Below are 15,412 nucleotides of genomic sequence, written 5' to 3'. Positions count from 1 at the left end.
CATGGGATGTGCTGCAGATTCCCAGCCAGATGGAAGAGATCTGCCCACTGAAGCACAGAGAAGCAGCCTCCCCACACAACTTTATCTCAAGGCTTCATTGCATGCTGTCAGGAACATGCAGAGGAGGCAAACACAGCTGGTCAGAGCCTTTAGCAAGAGCTAGAAATAGGAATGGAAATAGCCTGGAAGGTGAGGTAGTGACTATTCCATGGGCCAAGAGGCTTGGTGTGCCACAGGGCCAGCTGTGACCATAGAGGAGCCAGTGGGGCTCTGCTACAGCAAAAGCAGAACAAAAGTGGCCATGACAAGGATTGCCCCAAAGTGCAACAGGAAAAGCAGCTCAGACCACTGAGGTCTGCCAAGGACTGTAGCTGAGATGATGCTGGGAGGCACAGGGACAGTTACTTGGGGGGTCCTGGGTGGTTGCTGTGACCTCTCACAGCCTGGAGAGCAGGTGGGCAACTCCTCAAGCTGTGCTGAGCCTGTGTCCTCTGGGATCAGAGCCTCAGGATGGAGACCACATCTGCACCCCCTCATCACCTCTTTATTTACAGACACAACAACACTGGGGGGTGGAGATGGGACACTCATGAGGCCTCTGCCCCCTGGAGCCCCCATTCCTGCAGCCAGGGCTCTGTGCAGCCACTGCAGCTCCTGAGGCTCGGCCTCCTCTCTCCCTGAGTCTCTACTTCCATCGGCTGCCCACCATGGTCTTCCCACGGGCACCCTTGGATCTGCAAGGGAAGAGGAAAATCACGTGCAAAAAGGCATCAGTGACCACACAGGGAGGATGAGGTGGGTGCTGTCAGTGCCTGCAGCCTTTTCCCGTTTGAAGCTGCCCTGGGGGTCGACGGTCTTCACTGGCCCCAGGAAAACCTTGGGACCTGAGTCAAAGTGTCTTGGGACTCTGGGAACAAGCTCATGCAGTTGCCAGGTGATTCTAAGGACCCAGCATTTCCTTCCCATGTTTCTCCCCACCAAGAATTGTTCCAAGAAGAATTGACAAGTTGCATCTGTGGCTGCAGAGGGATAAGAGCAGCTGCAGGATCCTTCAGGACCCAGCCTATTGCTCGCCTTAACCAGCACAGGGCAGCACAGAGGAGGAGGTCAGGGTGGGCAGTGAAGGGCATTTCTGGCTGCCAATCCTTGGGATCACCTTGTCCCTGAGCCCTGCTCCTGCCCTGGGGTCCTGGTGTCCCTGCAACACACATGGAGTGGGACACACACGGGATGTGTGCAGGGACACACACAGAGCACCTGTGCAGGGACACACACACACACACACACACACACACACAGTACCTGTGCAGGGACACACACACACACACACAGAGCACCTGTGCAGCGACACACACACATACACACACACACACACAGCACCTGTGCAGCGACACACACACACACACACAGAGAGCACACACACACACACACACACACAGAGCACACACACATACACACACAGCACCTGTGCAGCGACACACACACACACACACAGCACCTGTGCAGCGACACACACACACACACACACACAGAGCACACACACACACACACACACAACAGCACCTGTGCAGCGACACACACACACACACACACACACACACAGCACCTGTGCAGGGACACACACACACACACACACACACACACACACACACACAGCACCTGTGCAGGGACACACACACACAGCACCTGTGTAGCGACACACACACACACATACACACACACACAGAGCACCTGTGCAGCGACACACACACACACACACACACACACACACACACAGCACCTGTGTAGCGACACACACACACACACACACACACACACACACACAGCACCTGTGCAGCAACACACACACACACACACACACACACACACACAGCACCTGTGCAGCGACACACACACACACACACACACACACACAGAGCACCTGTGCAGCGACACACACACACACACACACACACACACACACACACACACACAGCACCTGTGCAGGGACACACACACACAGCACCTGTGCAGGGACACGCAGCCCTCAGAAATGCCTGTACTCACCCTTTGCTGCAGGATCACGCCATGGTGGGGCAGGAGAGAAGAGAGACCTGGTGTAAGCGGGTGGGAGCTGCTGCCCCTGACACATGGGGTGGGCTGAGCACCTCACACATGAGGGGGAAGTGGGATGGGGATGGGAGAGCACCAGGCTGCTCCTGGGAGTTAAACACCCTCTCCCACCCTCCTACGAAGGGTTCCCCAGCCACATGCAGGGAACATGGGCACAGGGACCAGTTCCCCTGGCCTTGTGGGCCTGCACAAATCCCACAGCCCTTGGGACTTCCCCTGCTAGACAAGCTGGGATCTCCAGCAGCTTCCTGAGATGCTGGGCAGAGCCCCTGCAGGGATGGGGTGGCTGCAGACTGGAAGGACCCCACAGGACACAAAGCTTCCCATGCTTTCTGTGGGTTCTCCCTGGGGTCCATCCCCTGCCGAGGTCTCTGGGGAGGGGGATAGCTGGTGACAGTGGGACCAGGGAGGTCTCTCGGGAGCAGAAGGGCGGGGACTGAGATCCCTGGGACAGACCTGCAGGTCCAGGAATGCCAGGCACCAGCAAGACCAGAGGCAGGAGGGGGAAGGGGAGGAGGTGGTTTAGCAAGGGAGATCCATAGGAGGGAACTGGGGAGCTGGAGCTGGAGCTGGAGGAGGGATGTGCAGCCACTTACACTTTCTGGTGGTCACTGATGCGGTTTCGAAGAACATTGATCTGCAAGGAAAAATGGTGGGTGGTGAGGTCGGGCAATAAAAAAAGCTGCAGGTGGATGGTGAGGTCTGACAAGAAGCCCCAGGCTGGGAACAAGGGCTGGCTGAAGATGCATCACTGCTCTCTTTTCCCAGGCAGTTTTTCTGTGGGGTTTAGAATCCCAGAATCCCAGGATGGTTGAGTTTGGAAGGGACCTTCAAGCCCATCTCAATTCCACCTCCTGCCCTGGGCAGGGACACTTTCCACTGTCCCAGGTTGCTCAGGGCTCCCTCCTGCCTGGCCTGTGATGTGTTTGCCCTGTGGTGGTGCCAGGTACACATCCCCAGGAGCTGGAAGATCACTTGCACACCCCAGCTCATCTCCTGGTTGGGGAGCAGAAGGAGCAGTCAGGAACACACAGGGTGGACAAATCACAGAGGCCCTGGGGCTCACCTCGTATTTCTGCCGCTTGAACTTCTCCTGCAGGTCAAATTTCTCAGCCTCCAGGTCATGGATGCTCTGCCACAGCTCCTTGGCCTTGTCCCTGCAGGAAGAGCCGGCTGGGGACAGTGCAGGGAAGGGCTGTGGCTCCCAGGGAGCTCAGCGCAGGGACGGGGCACTGATGCCAACCCCTCATCTGCTCCCGGGGATGGGGCTCGGGAGGCTCCCAGACAGGGATGTGTTATCCAGGCAGTGAGCTCAGGACAAGAGCCACGGGAGAGGTCAGTGCATATGGGGATGCCTGTCCCACCTGTGTGACTCTGGCTCCTCGGGACACACCTGCCCCACCCGTGTGACCCTGGCTCCCTCTCATGGCTGGTGCCATCAGCCGCAGCCTGGCCATGGTGGCCCTGCACAGCCTTGGAGCCTGTGTCCCCCATGGGGTGTCACAGCCCATCCCCCTCAGCTGGAAGCCCCAGGGAGCTGTCCTCAGCCCGGGATCCTGCCCAGGAGCTGGGACCCAGCCCAGGGTTCCTGCCCTGGCCATCCCTCCTGCAGCCTGTGCTCACCTCAGCTTGTCCTCACTGAGGTGGTCAATGTTCAGGGGCTTCCGTCGCTCACTGAGGATCTTCTTCTTCTTTTCCCGCTCTGTTTGCTTCTTCCCACCCTTTTTCTCTGACTGAGGAAACCATCAATCCACTAGAGAGAAGGAAGTCTGCCCAGCCTTTGCTCTCCCCCATCCCCAGTTCTTCACCCAACACCCTCAGCTTTTGGGACTCCAGAAGCACAAGAGGTCCTTGAGGACATTTTGGCAAAAGTGGACAGGACACCTTGTCCTTGTTCCCATCCCTGTCCCTGAGGCAAGGCTGGAGCTGCACATCTGCAGGGCAGAGCTGATCTCGGGGCAGCTCTGAGCTCACTTTGGCCCTGTAACTCCTGACCCAAGCGCAGTTCCCTGCCCCCTCCTGCCTGTAAACCCCACAGGGTCACATGAATGAGGTCAGCCCATGGCTGAGCTGTTCCCAGGAGCAGCAGTGGCTCCATCACAGCCCCCTTGGGAAGGGTCCCACCTTCTGCATGTAACCCCCAAAGTGCAGCATGTTGGAGAACGCCTTCTTCTTCCGTTCCTCCTCCTCCGCCCTCTTCCGCGCCTCCTCTTCCTCCTTGCGAGCTCTTTCTTCCTGCCAGGGTCAGAAGGCGGTCAGCAGTGGATGGATGGACACACAGCTCGTGTCCCCAGACTCCCCCAGCCCATCCCAAGCCACATTTCCAGAGGACACTCACAGCCATGCGGGCCTGGCGCTCCTTCTCCCGCTCACTGCGGATCCGCTGCTGCTCTGCCCGCTCCGCTCGCCGCTGCTCCTGCACAGGGAGGGGACCTTGGCTTGGACACCGCAGGGAATCTGCATCCTCTCTGTCCCAAGGGACAGATCCCTGACCCCGAGAGCCCCAAGGGAGCCTTGCGACAGTGACCCCGGGGAGAGGTGCATCCGCATCAGGCACCGCAGCACCACAGCAGCCACACCAGGGGCATCCCAGTGAGCAGGGACAGGAAGGGAACGGCTGGAGCTGTGCCAGGGGAGATTTAGGATGGATATCAAGGAAAAGTTCTTCCCCCAGACGGTGCTGGGGCACTGAACAGGCTCCCCAGGGAATGGGCACAGCCCCAAGGCTGCCAGAGCTCCAGGAGCGTTTGGACAACACTCCCAGGGATGGGGTGGGATGGTTTTCTGTGCAGGGCCAGGAGTTGGACTCAGTGATCTCTGTGGGTCCCTTCCAGCTCAGGGAATTTGATGGTTTGCAGGCACTGGGGCTCATAGAAATCTGGCTCAACCTTCAGGCTCTGTCCTGCAGGGTCAGGGGTGTCCCAGGTCTGCCAGGACTTGGGGGAGGGGACAGTGGCTGAGTGCCCACAGGGACAGAGTGGCAATAGCCAGAGAGGGGAAGGCTGAACACATACAATCCTGTCCTTGAGGGACAGGAGCTCCTCTTCCTCCTTCTTCCTGCTCTCAAAGTGGGCTTCGATGAGGGCCTGCAGCTCGTTCAGGTCCTTCTCCATGCGCTTGCGGTGAATGTCCTGCACCAGACACGAACAGCCAGAGCCTCCAGGAGCTGCCAGACACTGAGGGAGAGCGGCGGGAGGGCAGCACCCCAGGAGTGGGAACTGGGCCAGAACTTACATCAAAATCCAGTCTCTCGCCATCTGGGATCTTGGGAGGCACCAGGTTGGGCATGAAGACCCTGCAGTGGAAGGGGAGCCGGAGCACGCTGTGGCTGCAGCAGGCCTGGGACAGCATGTGCCCTTCACCCATCCCACCTCCCCTCTGAGCCCTGCAGTCCCCGGGGATGCAGAGTGGGCACAGCTGGAGGATAGGGAGTGCAATGCATCCTGCTGGAGGTGCCAGCTGGGCAGCCACAGAGGAAGACCTGTGGCATTCCCAGGAAACACTCCCAGGTGCCTGCATGGCTGGAATAACTGCAAGCTGCAGACAGCATGGCAGGGCTCTTTGCCAGGACCACCGAGCTGGCAGGCACCCACTGCTCCCCACAAAGGGCACTGTGTGCTCCGGTGTGACCTGGCACAGGCAACTGCATCCTCTCATACTGTGGGGCTTGAGGGAGTGCAGGAGATGCTCAGCAGGGGCACAAGGGGATGAAGGGATGATGATGGCTGAGGGCAGATCTGCCTCCCACACTGCAGAATCCCAGGGGCCCAGGAGGACCCCCCAGGTTTCTGGCAATGGTTCACAGTCCTGCTCCCTCGGGCTCAGTCCCTGGCACTCCTGGAAACATGTGCCTCGTGCCAGCCATAGCCTGGACTCTGTATCCTAGACTGGGATGCTCACACACAGACACACACACACTTCTGCCACCTGCAGGGTTCACAGGGCAGCTGAGCTTCTCCCAAGGAACATATAAAATGCTTCAGAACTGCCTAAAGACCTCATTCTCAGAGTCCCCTTCATGGTATGTGTTTTGTTGTCCGTTTCTCTCCCTGTTTCTCTCCATGCCCCAGTCCCACCCTGTTCCCATGCCCTGGAGGCTCCCTGTGCCCTGTCCTTTATGGACCAGGCTCTGTCACACGGAGCCTCTGCCCTGGCACGGCTCAGACCTTGCCCCAGGGAAAACCCTGCCACACTTACTTGGGTTTTGGCTTCGATTCACCTGCAGGTCCCAGGAGCAGGACAGAAAGACAAGGTCAGTGTCAGCGAGGGGTTTCCTGTCACACCTTGACCCAAGCCCCGCCCTGAGCCGAGCCCTCCCTGTCCCCGGCAGCAGCAGGGGCTTCCCCGGGACCATCTCCCAGCAGCGAGTGCCAGCCCAGGTTGTGCCCGAGGCACAGCTGGTGCTGCTGGCTGAGCAGAGCAGACCCTGGTACCCCCAGTCAGGCAGAAGGAACGAGGGTGATACTTCACCTTCCCCAGGCTCCTGCTCCCGGTCTCCCTCTCCGCCTGTGGAAAACACGATGCTTTGCATCCCCGTGGCCAGGCCTGCCCAGGGACACTGTGGGAAGGCTGTCTCTGGCTTGTCCCCACTGCAAACCCCGGCTCCATCCCTGCAGGATGAATGGGGGGAGAGCAGGCCCCTGAGGGACATCCCTCACTCACATGGTGGCCAGGAGAGCCCCAGGTTCTCTCCAGGAGGAATCCAGACAAGTTTTGCAGAATGTCAGGCTGGAAAAGCAGCAGTGACTCCCTCTCCTGCTGTATTTTGGGTGCATTTCTGCCAGAGGCAGCACAAATCCATCCCTCCTGCTGCCCCTGTCCTGCTGCGGGATATAGCCAGGGCAGCTCTGCCCCATTTACCAATTGTCCCTTTGGCAGCAAATAAATTCAGCACCCAAACCGCATTACAAGGGCCCAGTGTCTCAGGGGATTTGGATCAGCACTGGAATGGCCAAACCCATCTCTCCTCTGCTCCTGCTTTACCTTCTCCTCCTGCTTTCGTTTCATCTTCTTGCTCTGTTTAAAAGCAATGGGAGAACGTGAGCACCCCTGGGTGACGGCAGTCACATCCCCCAGCACAGAGGGGTCCCAGCACCCTGACTCAGGGTCACAGTTGGGATCTGAGCCTGCCCCAGCAGAAGTGACAGCACAGGGTCACACACCATGCCCCAAAGCCATCTCATGAAACCCAGTGCTCTGTTGATGATCAGACACATCAGAGCTCAATCCCAGTTCTGGAAACCCCCTCTAAGGCAATGGATCCCTTGGTGAAACAGCGTTGGTGCATTTTTGGCATTATTTCAGAGGGCTGGACACAGCCACCAGCAGCAAACACAATTTGTATTTCACATATTTCTTCACCGTTTCATGTTTGTAGGGCCCAGACAGAGCAGGGAAGGGCATCTCAGTTTGACACCCCCTTACTGGACACCAGATCTGGGGGACAGCTGCCCCTTGGTGCTGATGTCCCCCTGTCACAGCCACCCTGGGACATCCCAGCCCCCAGCTGGCATCCCCTGGAGCAGAGCATGGCTCAGCCAAGCCACGGAGCTCCCTGGCACAGCCCCCACTCACCTTCTGCCGTGGCTTCGGTGGTCTCCTCCTCCGCCTCCTCTACCTGCTCTTCCTGACCTGTGCAAGGAGGGCAGAGTGAGCAGAGAAGCAGCAGCGTTCCCTGGCTCCCTGCAGCTCCTCACATTTACCCCTCACATTTACCCCTCACATTTACCCCTCACATTTACCCCTCACATTTACCCCTCACATTTACCCTCACATTTACCCCTCACGTTTATCCTCACATTTACTCTCACATTTATCCTCACATTTATCCCTCACATTTACCCCTCACATTTACCCCTCACATTTACCCCTCACATTTACCCCTCACATTTATCCCTCATGTTTATCCTCACGTTTACCCCTCATGTTTACCCCTCACGTTTACCCCTCACGTTTACCCCTCACACTTATCCCTCATATTTATCCTCACATTTACCCTCACATTTACCCTCACATTTACCCCTCACATTTATCCTCACGTTTACCCCTCACGTTTACCCCTCACGTTTACCCCTCACACTTATCCCTCACATTTATCCTCACATTTACCCTCACATTTACCCTCACATTTACCCCTCACATTTATCCTCACGTTTATCCTCACGTTTATCCCTCACATTTATCCACACATTTATCCCTCACATTTATCCCTCACATTTACCCCTCACATTTGCCCCTCATGTTTATCCTCACGTTTACCCCTCACGTTTACCCCTCACACTTACCCTCACGTTTACCCCTCATGTTTATCCTCACGTTTATCCTCACGTTTACCCCTCCCATTTACCCTCACGTTTATCCCTCACGTTTATCCTCACATTTACCCCTCACATTTTCCCCTCGCATTTTCCCCTCGCATTTTCCCCTCGCATTTTCCCCTCGCATTTATCCCTCGCATTTTCCCCTCGCATTCTCCCCTCGCATTCTCCCCTCGCATTCACCCCTCGCATTTTCCCCTCGCATTTACCCCTCACACTTACCCCTCACATTTATCCTCACATTTACCCCTCACATTTACCCCTTACATTTACCCCTCACATTTACCCTCACTTATCCCTCACGTTTACCCCTCACGTTTACCCCTCACGTTTATCCTCACGTTTATCCTCACGTTTACCCCTCACATTTATCCTCACACTTATCCCTCACACTTACCCCTCACACTTACCCTCACGTTTACCCTTACATTTACCCCTCACATTTTCCCCTCACATTTAGCCCTCACATTTACCCCTCACATTTACCCCTCACATTTATCCTCACGTTTACCCCTCACATTTACCCCTCACATTTACCCCTCACATTTACCCCTCACATTTACCCCTCACATTTACCCCTCACATTTACCCCTCACATTTATCCCTCACATTTACCCCTCACATTTACCCCTCACGTTTATCCCTCATGTTTATCCTCACGTTTACCCCTCACACTTATCCCTCACATTTATCCTCACATTTACCCTCACATTTACCCTCACATTTACCCCTCACGTTTATCCTCACGTTTATCCTCACGTTTATCCCTCACATTTATCCCTCACATTTATCCCTCACATTTATCCCTCACATTTATCCCTCACATTTACCCCTCACATTTACCCCTCATGTTTATCCTCACGTTTACCCCTCACACTTACCCTCACGTTTACCCCTCATGTTTATCCTCACGTTTATCCTCACGTTTACCCCTCACATTTACCCTCACGTTTATCCTCACATTTACCCCTCGCATTTTCCCCTCGCATTTTCCCCTCGCATTCTCCCCTCGCATTCTCCCCTCGCATTCTCCCCTCGCATTCTCCCCTCGCATTTTCCCCTCGCATTTACCCCTCACACTTACCCCTCACACTTACCCCTCACATTTATCCTCACATTTACTCTCACATTTATCCTCACATTTACCCCTTACATTTACCCCTCACATTTACCCCTCACATTTGCCCTCACTTATCCCTCACGTTTACCCCTCACGTTTACCCCTCACGTTTACCCCTCACGTTTATCCTCACGTTTATCCTCACATTTACTCTCACATTTATCCTCACATTTACCCCTTACATTTACCCCTCACATTTACCCTCACATTTACCCTCACTTATCCCTCACGTTTATCCTCACGTTTATCCTCACGTTTACCCCTCACATTTATCCTCACACTTATCCCTCACACTTACCCCTCACACTTACCCCTCACACTTACCCTCACGTTTACCCTTACATTTACCCCTCGCATTTACCCTCGCATTTACCCCTCGCATTTACCCCTCGCATTTCCCCCTAGCATTTACCCCTCGCATTTACCCCTCGCATTTACCCCTCACATTTACCCCTCACATTTATCCCTCGCATTTACCCCTCGCGTTTACCCCTCACGTTTATCCTCGCAATTACTCCTCACATTTATCCCCACGTTTATCCCTGCTTTGGGATAGCTGCGGCACAGAGCCCAGAGGGAGCCGGGGAGCCGCCGCGGCTCGGGAGCAAAGGGCTCCTCTCCACCCTTACCCCGGGGCTGCTCTGTGCTCCTCAGGGCAGCACCCCTAAATGAATGAAGCTGAAGGATTTATCGCCACCTCCTCGCTTGTCCCTCATCCCTTCTCATGCTACTGTTCCCTCGCAGCCCGGGAAGGAAGGAGGGATTTCTATTGCTCTGCTCTAGCAGGGAGCTCCAGGAGCGGCTGAGGACACGCCTCTGGCACTTTTGCCATGGCATTTCTGACACTGCTGGAGCCTTTTCCACTGGAGGGAGCAGCGTCCCCACAGGATTCCTCCAGCGGAGCCAGAGCGATGCTGTGCCCGCACGCCCTGGGAGCACCCGCGGTGCCACAGCCAGACAGAAGGGAAGAAAAAGAAGGCAGCAAAGACAGCAAACCATGGCTGGCAGATATAAGAGACAAGGCACAGACAAAGGATGGACACACAGCACAGCAGGGCATGGGAAGAGTGCAGGAAGAAGAGAGAGAAGTGGAAGAATGAAAGAAAACCATTCCCCAACCAGGGAGAGGCGGAACACATCGACCCACGACTTTTCCCAAGAGAAGAGAGAGGAAATAATGAAAGGTGCAATAACTACCGTCGTCTTCCTCTATCCATTCTTCCTCTTCTGAGCCAGGGAGGAGGGAAGGAATAAGCACAGGGATTAGTTGGGTGCCACAGAGTTTGGGCATGCGTGAGATGAGGACTGGAGCACAGCAGGGGCTTCCCCTTGCACCTCTCTTTGCTTTTACACTCAGGGTGTTTTGCCTGGCAGTGCCCTAGAGCAGCCAGAGGCTCGGCTCGGCCCGGCCCGGCTCAGCTCAGCCCAGCCCAGCCCAGCCCAGCTCAGCCCAGCCCAGCCCAGCCCAGCTCAGCTCAGCTCAGCCCAGCCCAGCCCAGCCCAGCCCAGCTCAGCTCAGCTCAGCCCAGCCCAGCCCAGCCCAGCTCAGCCCAGCCCAGCTCAGCCCAGCCCAGCCCAGCCCAGCCCAGCTCAGCTCAGCTCAGCCCAGCCCAGCTCAGCCCAGCCCAGCTCCCGTGCTGGGGCTGTATCTCAGGCTGAGGCAGGTGGAAGTTTGACTTTGGGCACGACTGTCACACGTTCAGCAGAGGCTCCCGTTGGGATATTGGGATTACACTTCAGCCAACACCCATGTCCAGCATTGCCAGCCCTGGCCTGAGTCAAAGGATCACTGACAAAAGAGATCCTGAGAAAATTCCGACTGGTTTTGATCCTACTAATGTTTCAGGTGCAGGCATCTCAAACGTGGTCACATCTGCCTTTCCTGGACATGATTTGCCCATTGCAGCCATGGAGCTGACCCCCAAACCCCCCAGCAAAACACTGAAGCCCTCGCATTTGGCTCTTGGTCCTTGCAGGTGCAACTCCTACCTTCCTCCACGCACTCCTCTTCACAGAGCACACAGGGCACGGACAGAGAGAAGGGAAAGAAGCCTTAGGTTATTGGAGTTTCTCTGATCAGTTTGTGGCCTCAGGGCAGCTGCAGGTGCTCCATGTCCTCTTACCTTCCTGCTCCCTGCAAAGCACAACAGGAAATTTACAGAGTCACATCGAGCTGCTGGAACAGGGCCATCAGTGAGGCTGAGGTGAATTTGGGATTTCCTCAAGGCTGGCTCCCCTGTCTCATAGCACAGGCCATGGCTGCGGGGCAGCTGCTGAGTGGGTGGCTGGCAGGTGGCAGTGGGGACAGGGACAAGGCCCAGGTCACCCTGCAGGCTGTGGAGAGCAGGGGCTGAAGGTCTGGACTGGCACTTCGACAGTGGTCAGGGCACCCCACCATTGTGCAGCATGAGAAGATGAGTGACCTTGGCCTGTAATCTCAGAAATGGGCATCTCACATCCCACCTTTGCTCCCAAGTCCTTCCCTGGCAGTGGGGGAGATGCACAGCCTGTCCCACAAGGACAGATTGGTGACACACATGTGTCTGGTGTGGCACTGAAACACCAGAGGATTCAGGTTCCCTTTCTCTGCTGGTGGAAGAGAAGTGGGAGCTGTGTTGGAGCTCACCCCTGTAACCCAACCCCATCTCTCCAGATTGTGCCCCCTGGCCCAGCAGCCTCCATCAGCAGAAGCTGCTCTCAAATCTGGGCCTTGGAGAGTGATGCTCTGGATTTGGCAGCAGGACTCCAGCAGCAGCAGACTGGGTTTTCCCATATCCCCATCGACCTCGGGTTTTCCCATCTCTGTCTCACAGGTTCAGACTGCAGCATTTTTAACACAGGAATCGTCCTTGTCCTGCCCACGGGTGCGGATACAGCTCCAACCGAAGCTGCCACTGCTGGGGTCAGGCACTGCCAAGGCAGAGGGGCACAGGCTGGGGGTCCATGGTGGGTGCTGGACTAACACTGAGAGCACTTCCAAGCAATGCTGCAGTGGGAAAATGGGAATAGGGAGAAAAAAAGGGGGTTAAAACCACCCCACTTACTGCTCATACTCCTCGGTGACCTCCTCCGTGTCTGACATCCCTGGTTCTCTGGCAGAGTTCGAGGCAGATTGGAAAAAGTGAGGGTTAGAAGTGAGATAAGGGCTAGCACAGCCTGTCCCTCAGCACCAGGACAGGGGCTCAGAGATGCTGCTTCTCTCCAAAGCGCTTGGAGCTTCCAGCTGTCCCTAGCCAGGCTGTGACAGCGTTATCTCAGCAGAGATAAGGTGCCTGCCCCGCTCCTGTCCCAGGATCACAGCTTGCCCCAAACAGGAGGCAGGAGATTGGACACAACCTCCTGTGACACTGATAACTCTGTCAGGAACCATGTCCAGGGCGCTCAGCCCCCCTGGCCCAGCCCTCTCAGGGGCTGTGTTTGCTCAGGGGACAGGAAAATCACCCCATTGCAGTGTTCAGCTTGTTTTGCTTCCTGACTATTCTTAGCCCAGGGCTGACCCCTTCTCTCAGATTTACAGCCCTGCACCAGGCACAGCACAAGCCCTCAGCAAACCCTCCCAGCCCAGCCCTCCAAGTGCAGAACTGCAGGGAAAGGGGCAGCCTGGGCTCAGCAGGTGCATTTTTCCCCTGTTAGCTAAAAGGAATAATTTACAGTCTGGTTTAGCAATTTAGCCCTCATTTTAGGGCTAAAAGCTCTGCAGAAACATCTTCCCAGCACATCTGTCTCCCATCTGTGCTCAGGAGGAGTTTGCTCATCATCTCACCTCATCTGACCTTCACCCAGCACTGCACTGTGAGATCTGCACCCACCAGCCCCATCCCTGGACATCCTGGGGCAGCCCAGAACCCCAGCCCAAGCCCAGCCCAGCCCCATCCCCTGCTCGTGCCAGCCCTCAGCAGGGCTGAGATGCCACAGGACGATGCAAGGCAGCTCAGAAATAACTTCCATGTGCTGAACCACCTGTTCCCAGAGCAGCAAGGCTTCCCTGCTCCTGCTACCCAGAGTCTGGGAACAACTGCTCCTGGCTACATCTGTCAGGCATTTATTACCCGGGATGGGGAGGCCAGGCCTCAGGAGTGCTTATTCAAGATGCTGGGTCCAGGGTTGGAATGCTCAGGCATGGGAAAGGGGCATTCCAGGCGGGGAACCTTGGCATAACCATGGCTCCACAGGGTCTCTAATCTCACCGTTCCTCACAAGGTGTTTTTTGGAGACAAATAAAGACAGAACTTGAGCCCCTCTGCCTTGGGGTCACTGCCTGGTCTTGCCACCACTGTTCCCTTTCCTGTTATGGGTCCAGGGCTTGGCTCGAAGCCCCCCCTCCAGCACCATCCCTGGGATCTCTGCTTCCCCACCAACATCAGTTCCCACTTCTCCCCCAGGCTCAGCATGGTCCTGATGCCCCAAGTTTGGCCAAATCTGAGCACCCAAGGCTCCACACAATCATTTCATGGCACGGGAGAAGAGGGTTCCTGGTCCCCACAGTGTGAAAGCCTCTTCCTACACTCTCACTGCTTCCCTCCTCCCTCAGACACCATTAGAACCCACAGAGCTGAGGGAACAGCAACAAGTCCGGCACTGTTAAAGGGTACACAAAAGAAAAAGTGGCTCCAGGAAATATTAATGCATCCTCTGCACAGAAATACATAAACCTTTTCATTAAAGCTTGGAAATCTTGATTTGGTAGAAGTAGGAGAACCCAGCAGACATTACAGAGATAAAGAAGAAATATTGCACTGACTACAAAAAGTCTCCCAGAATTTGCTGTGTATTCAACATTCCAGATATTCCTCACACTCCTCAAAATTCCCCTATCCTTTAGCTCAGGGCTGGCTGCTCACAGCTCTGGAGCTGAGTTAATCCTCCACAGTCCTGAGTCTCTGCTTTCCTCCACACTGCCCAGACATGGAGCTCTCCTTTCCCACCGTTTGCTCCGGAATGGGTCATGTCCCTGCTCCAGTCCTGCTTGGCAGGGTGAGACCAGGCACAGGAGCATCCCATCCCTAACCCACCCCCTGGGCTGCCAGAGAGCCAGGGCCAGGCTGGCCATGGGCATCACATCACTGCAGCGACACAGGGAACGGGAATCCGGGAGATTTCCCCGGAACCAGGGCAGCCAAAACCCATCTGAGCCACCTGGGCACCCATCAAGCTGCCTCAAAAGACAAATGGCAAATACAACCCGCTGGTGAGGCTCCTGATGCTTTATGCATGGGAACGGCTCCATGGCATAAAACACCCAGAGAGCGCGGCCGGGGACACCCTGAGCCCGGAGCCGATCCCCTGCCGGCTCTGGAGCCAGCGCATCCCACCCCGGGAGGGGCGGGCGCCGCCCCAGCCGTACCTGAGCGCCGGAGATGCCGGGGAGCGCGGGGAGCCGGCGGGTCTGGGAAAGGCTCTTTGGGGCAGGAGGCTTTAAGGGGGCTCCAGCGCCCACCCCGGGGCGGGCAGCGCCGCAGGAATGTGCCCGGCGCCCAGCGAGGAATGCAACACTTGTGAGCTGCTATTTCGGCAGCCGCGGCCCTGGCCCCCTCCGCCGCTCCCCCTTCCCCCCCAGGAGCCCATATAAGCCCAAGCTATTGTGTGGCCTCAGAGATTTGCTATTTTAAACCCTCCGGACCGAGATACGTGAGTGCCCGAGGGGCTGACACAAGCCAGCCCAGCTGTCACCGGGGCCGGGACGCTGATAAGGCAGCGCTGTCACCAGTGCAGGAGCAGACCCTGCCCGGCAGCTCCGACCCGGCTCCCTCAGCCGCTGCTCCGACCTCGGGATGCCGCAATGAGAAGGAAAAAGTCCGTTTTTAATCCCCCAGGACACATTTGATTCGGGGCTTTCCCTATTTTCCCCTCGTCAGGAGAAGGG

At 56.4% G+C, this 15,412-nt stretch overlaps 1 protein-coding gene across 2 annotated transcripts; it reads right to left on the bottom strand.

Annotated features, from left to right (window-relative positions):
- Nucleotides 1-524: 524 nt before the first annotated feature.
- TNNT2 (troponin T2, cardiac type) lies at nt 525-15,000 on the bottom strand. 2 transcript variants are annotated; one of them, XM_068173630.1, is made up of 18 exons: nt 14,894-15,000; nt 12,594-12,641; nt 11,673-11,683; nt 11,539-11,556; nt 10,747-10,776; nt 7,687-7,743; nt 7,096-7,128; nt 6,583-6,618; nt 6,310-6,331; nt 5,347-5,407; nt 5,127-5,243; nt 4,451-4,528; nt 4,237-4,347; nt 3,736-3,845; nt 3,179-3,269; nt 2,709-2,749; nt 2,047-2,052; nt 525-734 (listed from the first exon to the last, which is right to left on the bottom strand). In XM_068173630.1, the coding sequence occupies exons 2-18, from the start codon at nt 12,629-12,631 to the stop codon at nt 686-688; spliced, it is 909 nt and encodes a 302-aa protein (XP_068029731.1). In that variant the 5' UTR covers nt 12,632-12,641; nt 14,894-15,000; the 3' UTR covers nt 525-685. The 2 variants fall into 2 exon arrangements, with proteins under 2 accessions (XP_068029731.1, XP_068029730.1); XM_068173629.1 differs by lacking the exons at nt 2,047-2,052; nt 11,539-11,556; nt 11,673-11,683; nt 12,594-12,641; nt 14,894-15,000 and having other exon boundaries at nt 10,747-10,929.
- Between the last annotated feature and the right edge of the window lie 412 nt (nt 15,001-15,412).

This window comes from Anomalospiza imberbis, chromosome 26 (assembly GCF_031753505.1).
Source record: "Anomalospiza imberbis isolate Cuckoo-Finch-1a 21T00152 chromosome 26, ASM3175350v1, whole genome shotgun sequence".
Lineage (NCBI taxonomy): Eukaryota > Metazoa > Chordata > Aves > Passeriformes > Viduidae > Anomalospiza > Anomalospiza imberbis.
This window is presented reverse-complemented; position numbering and strand designations above follow the sequence as displayed.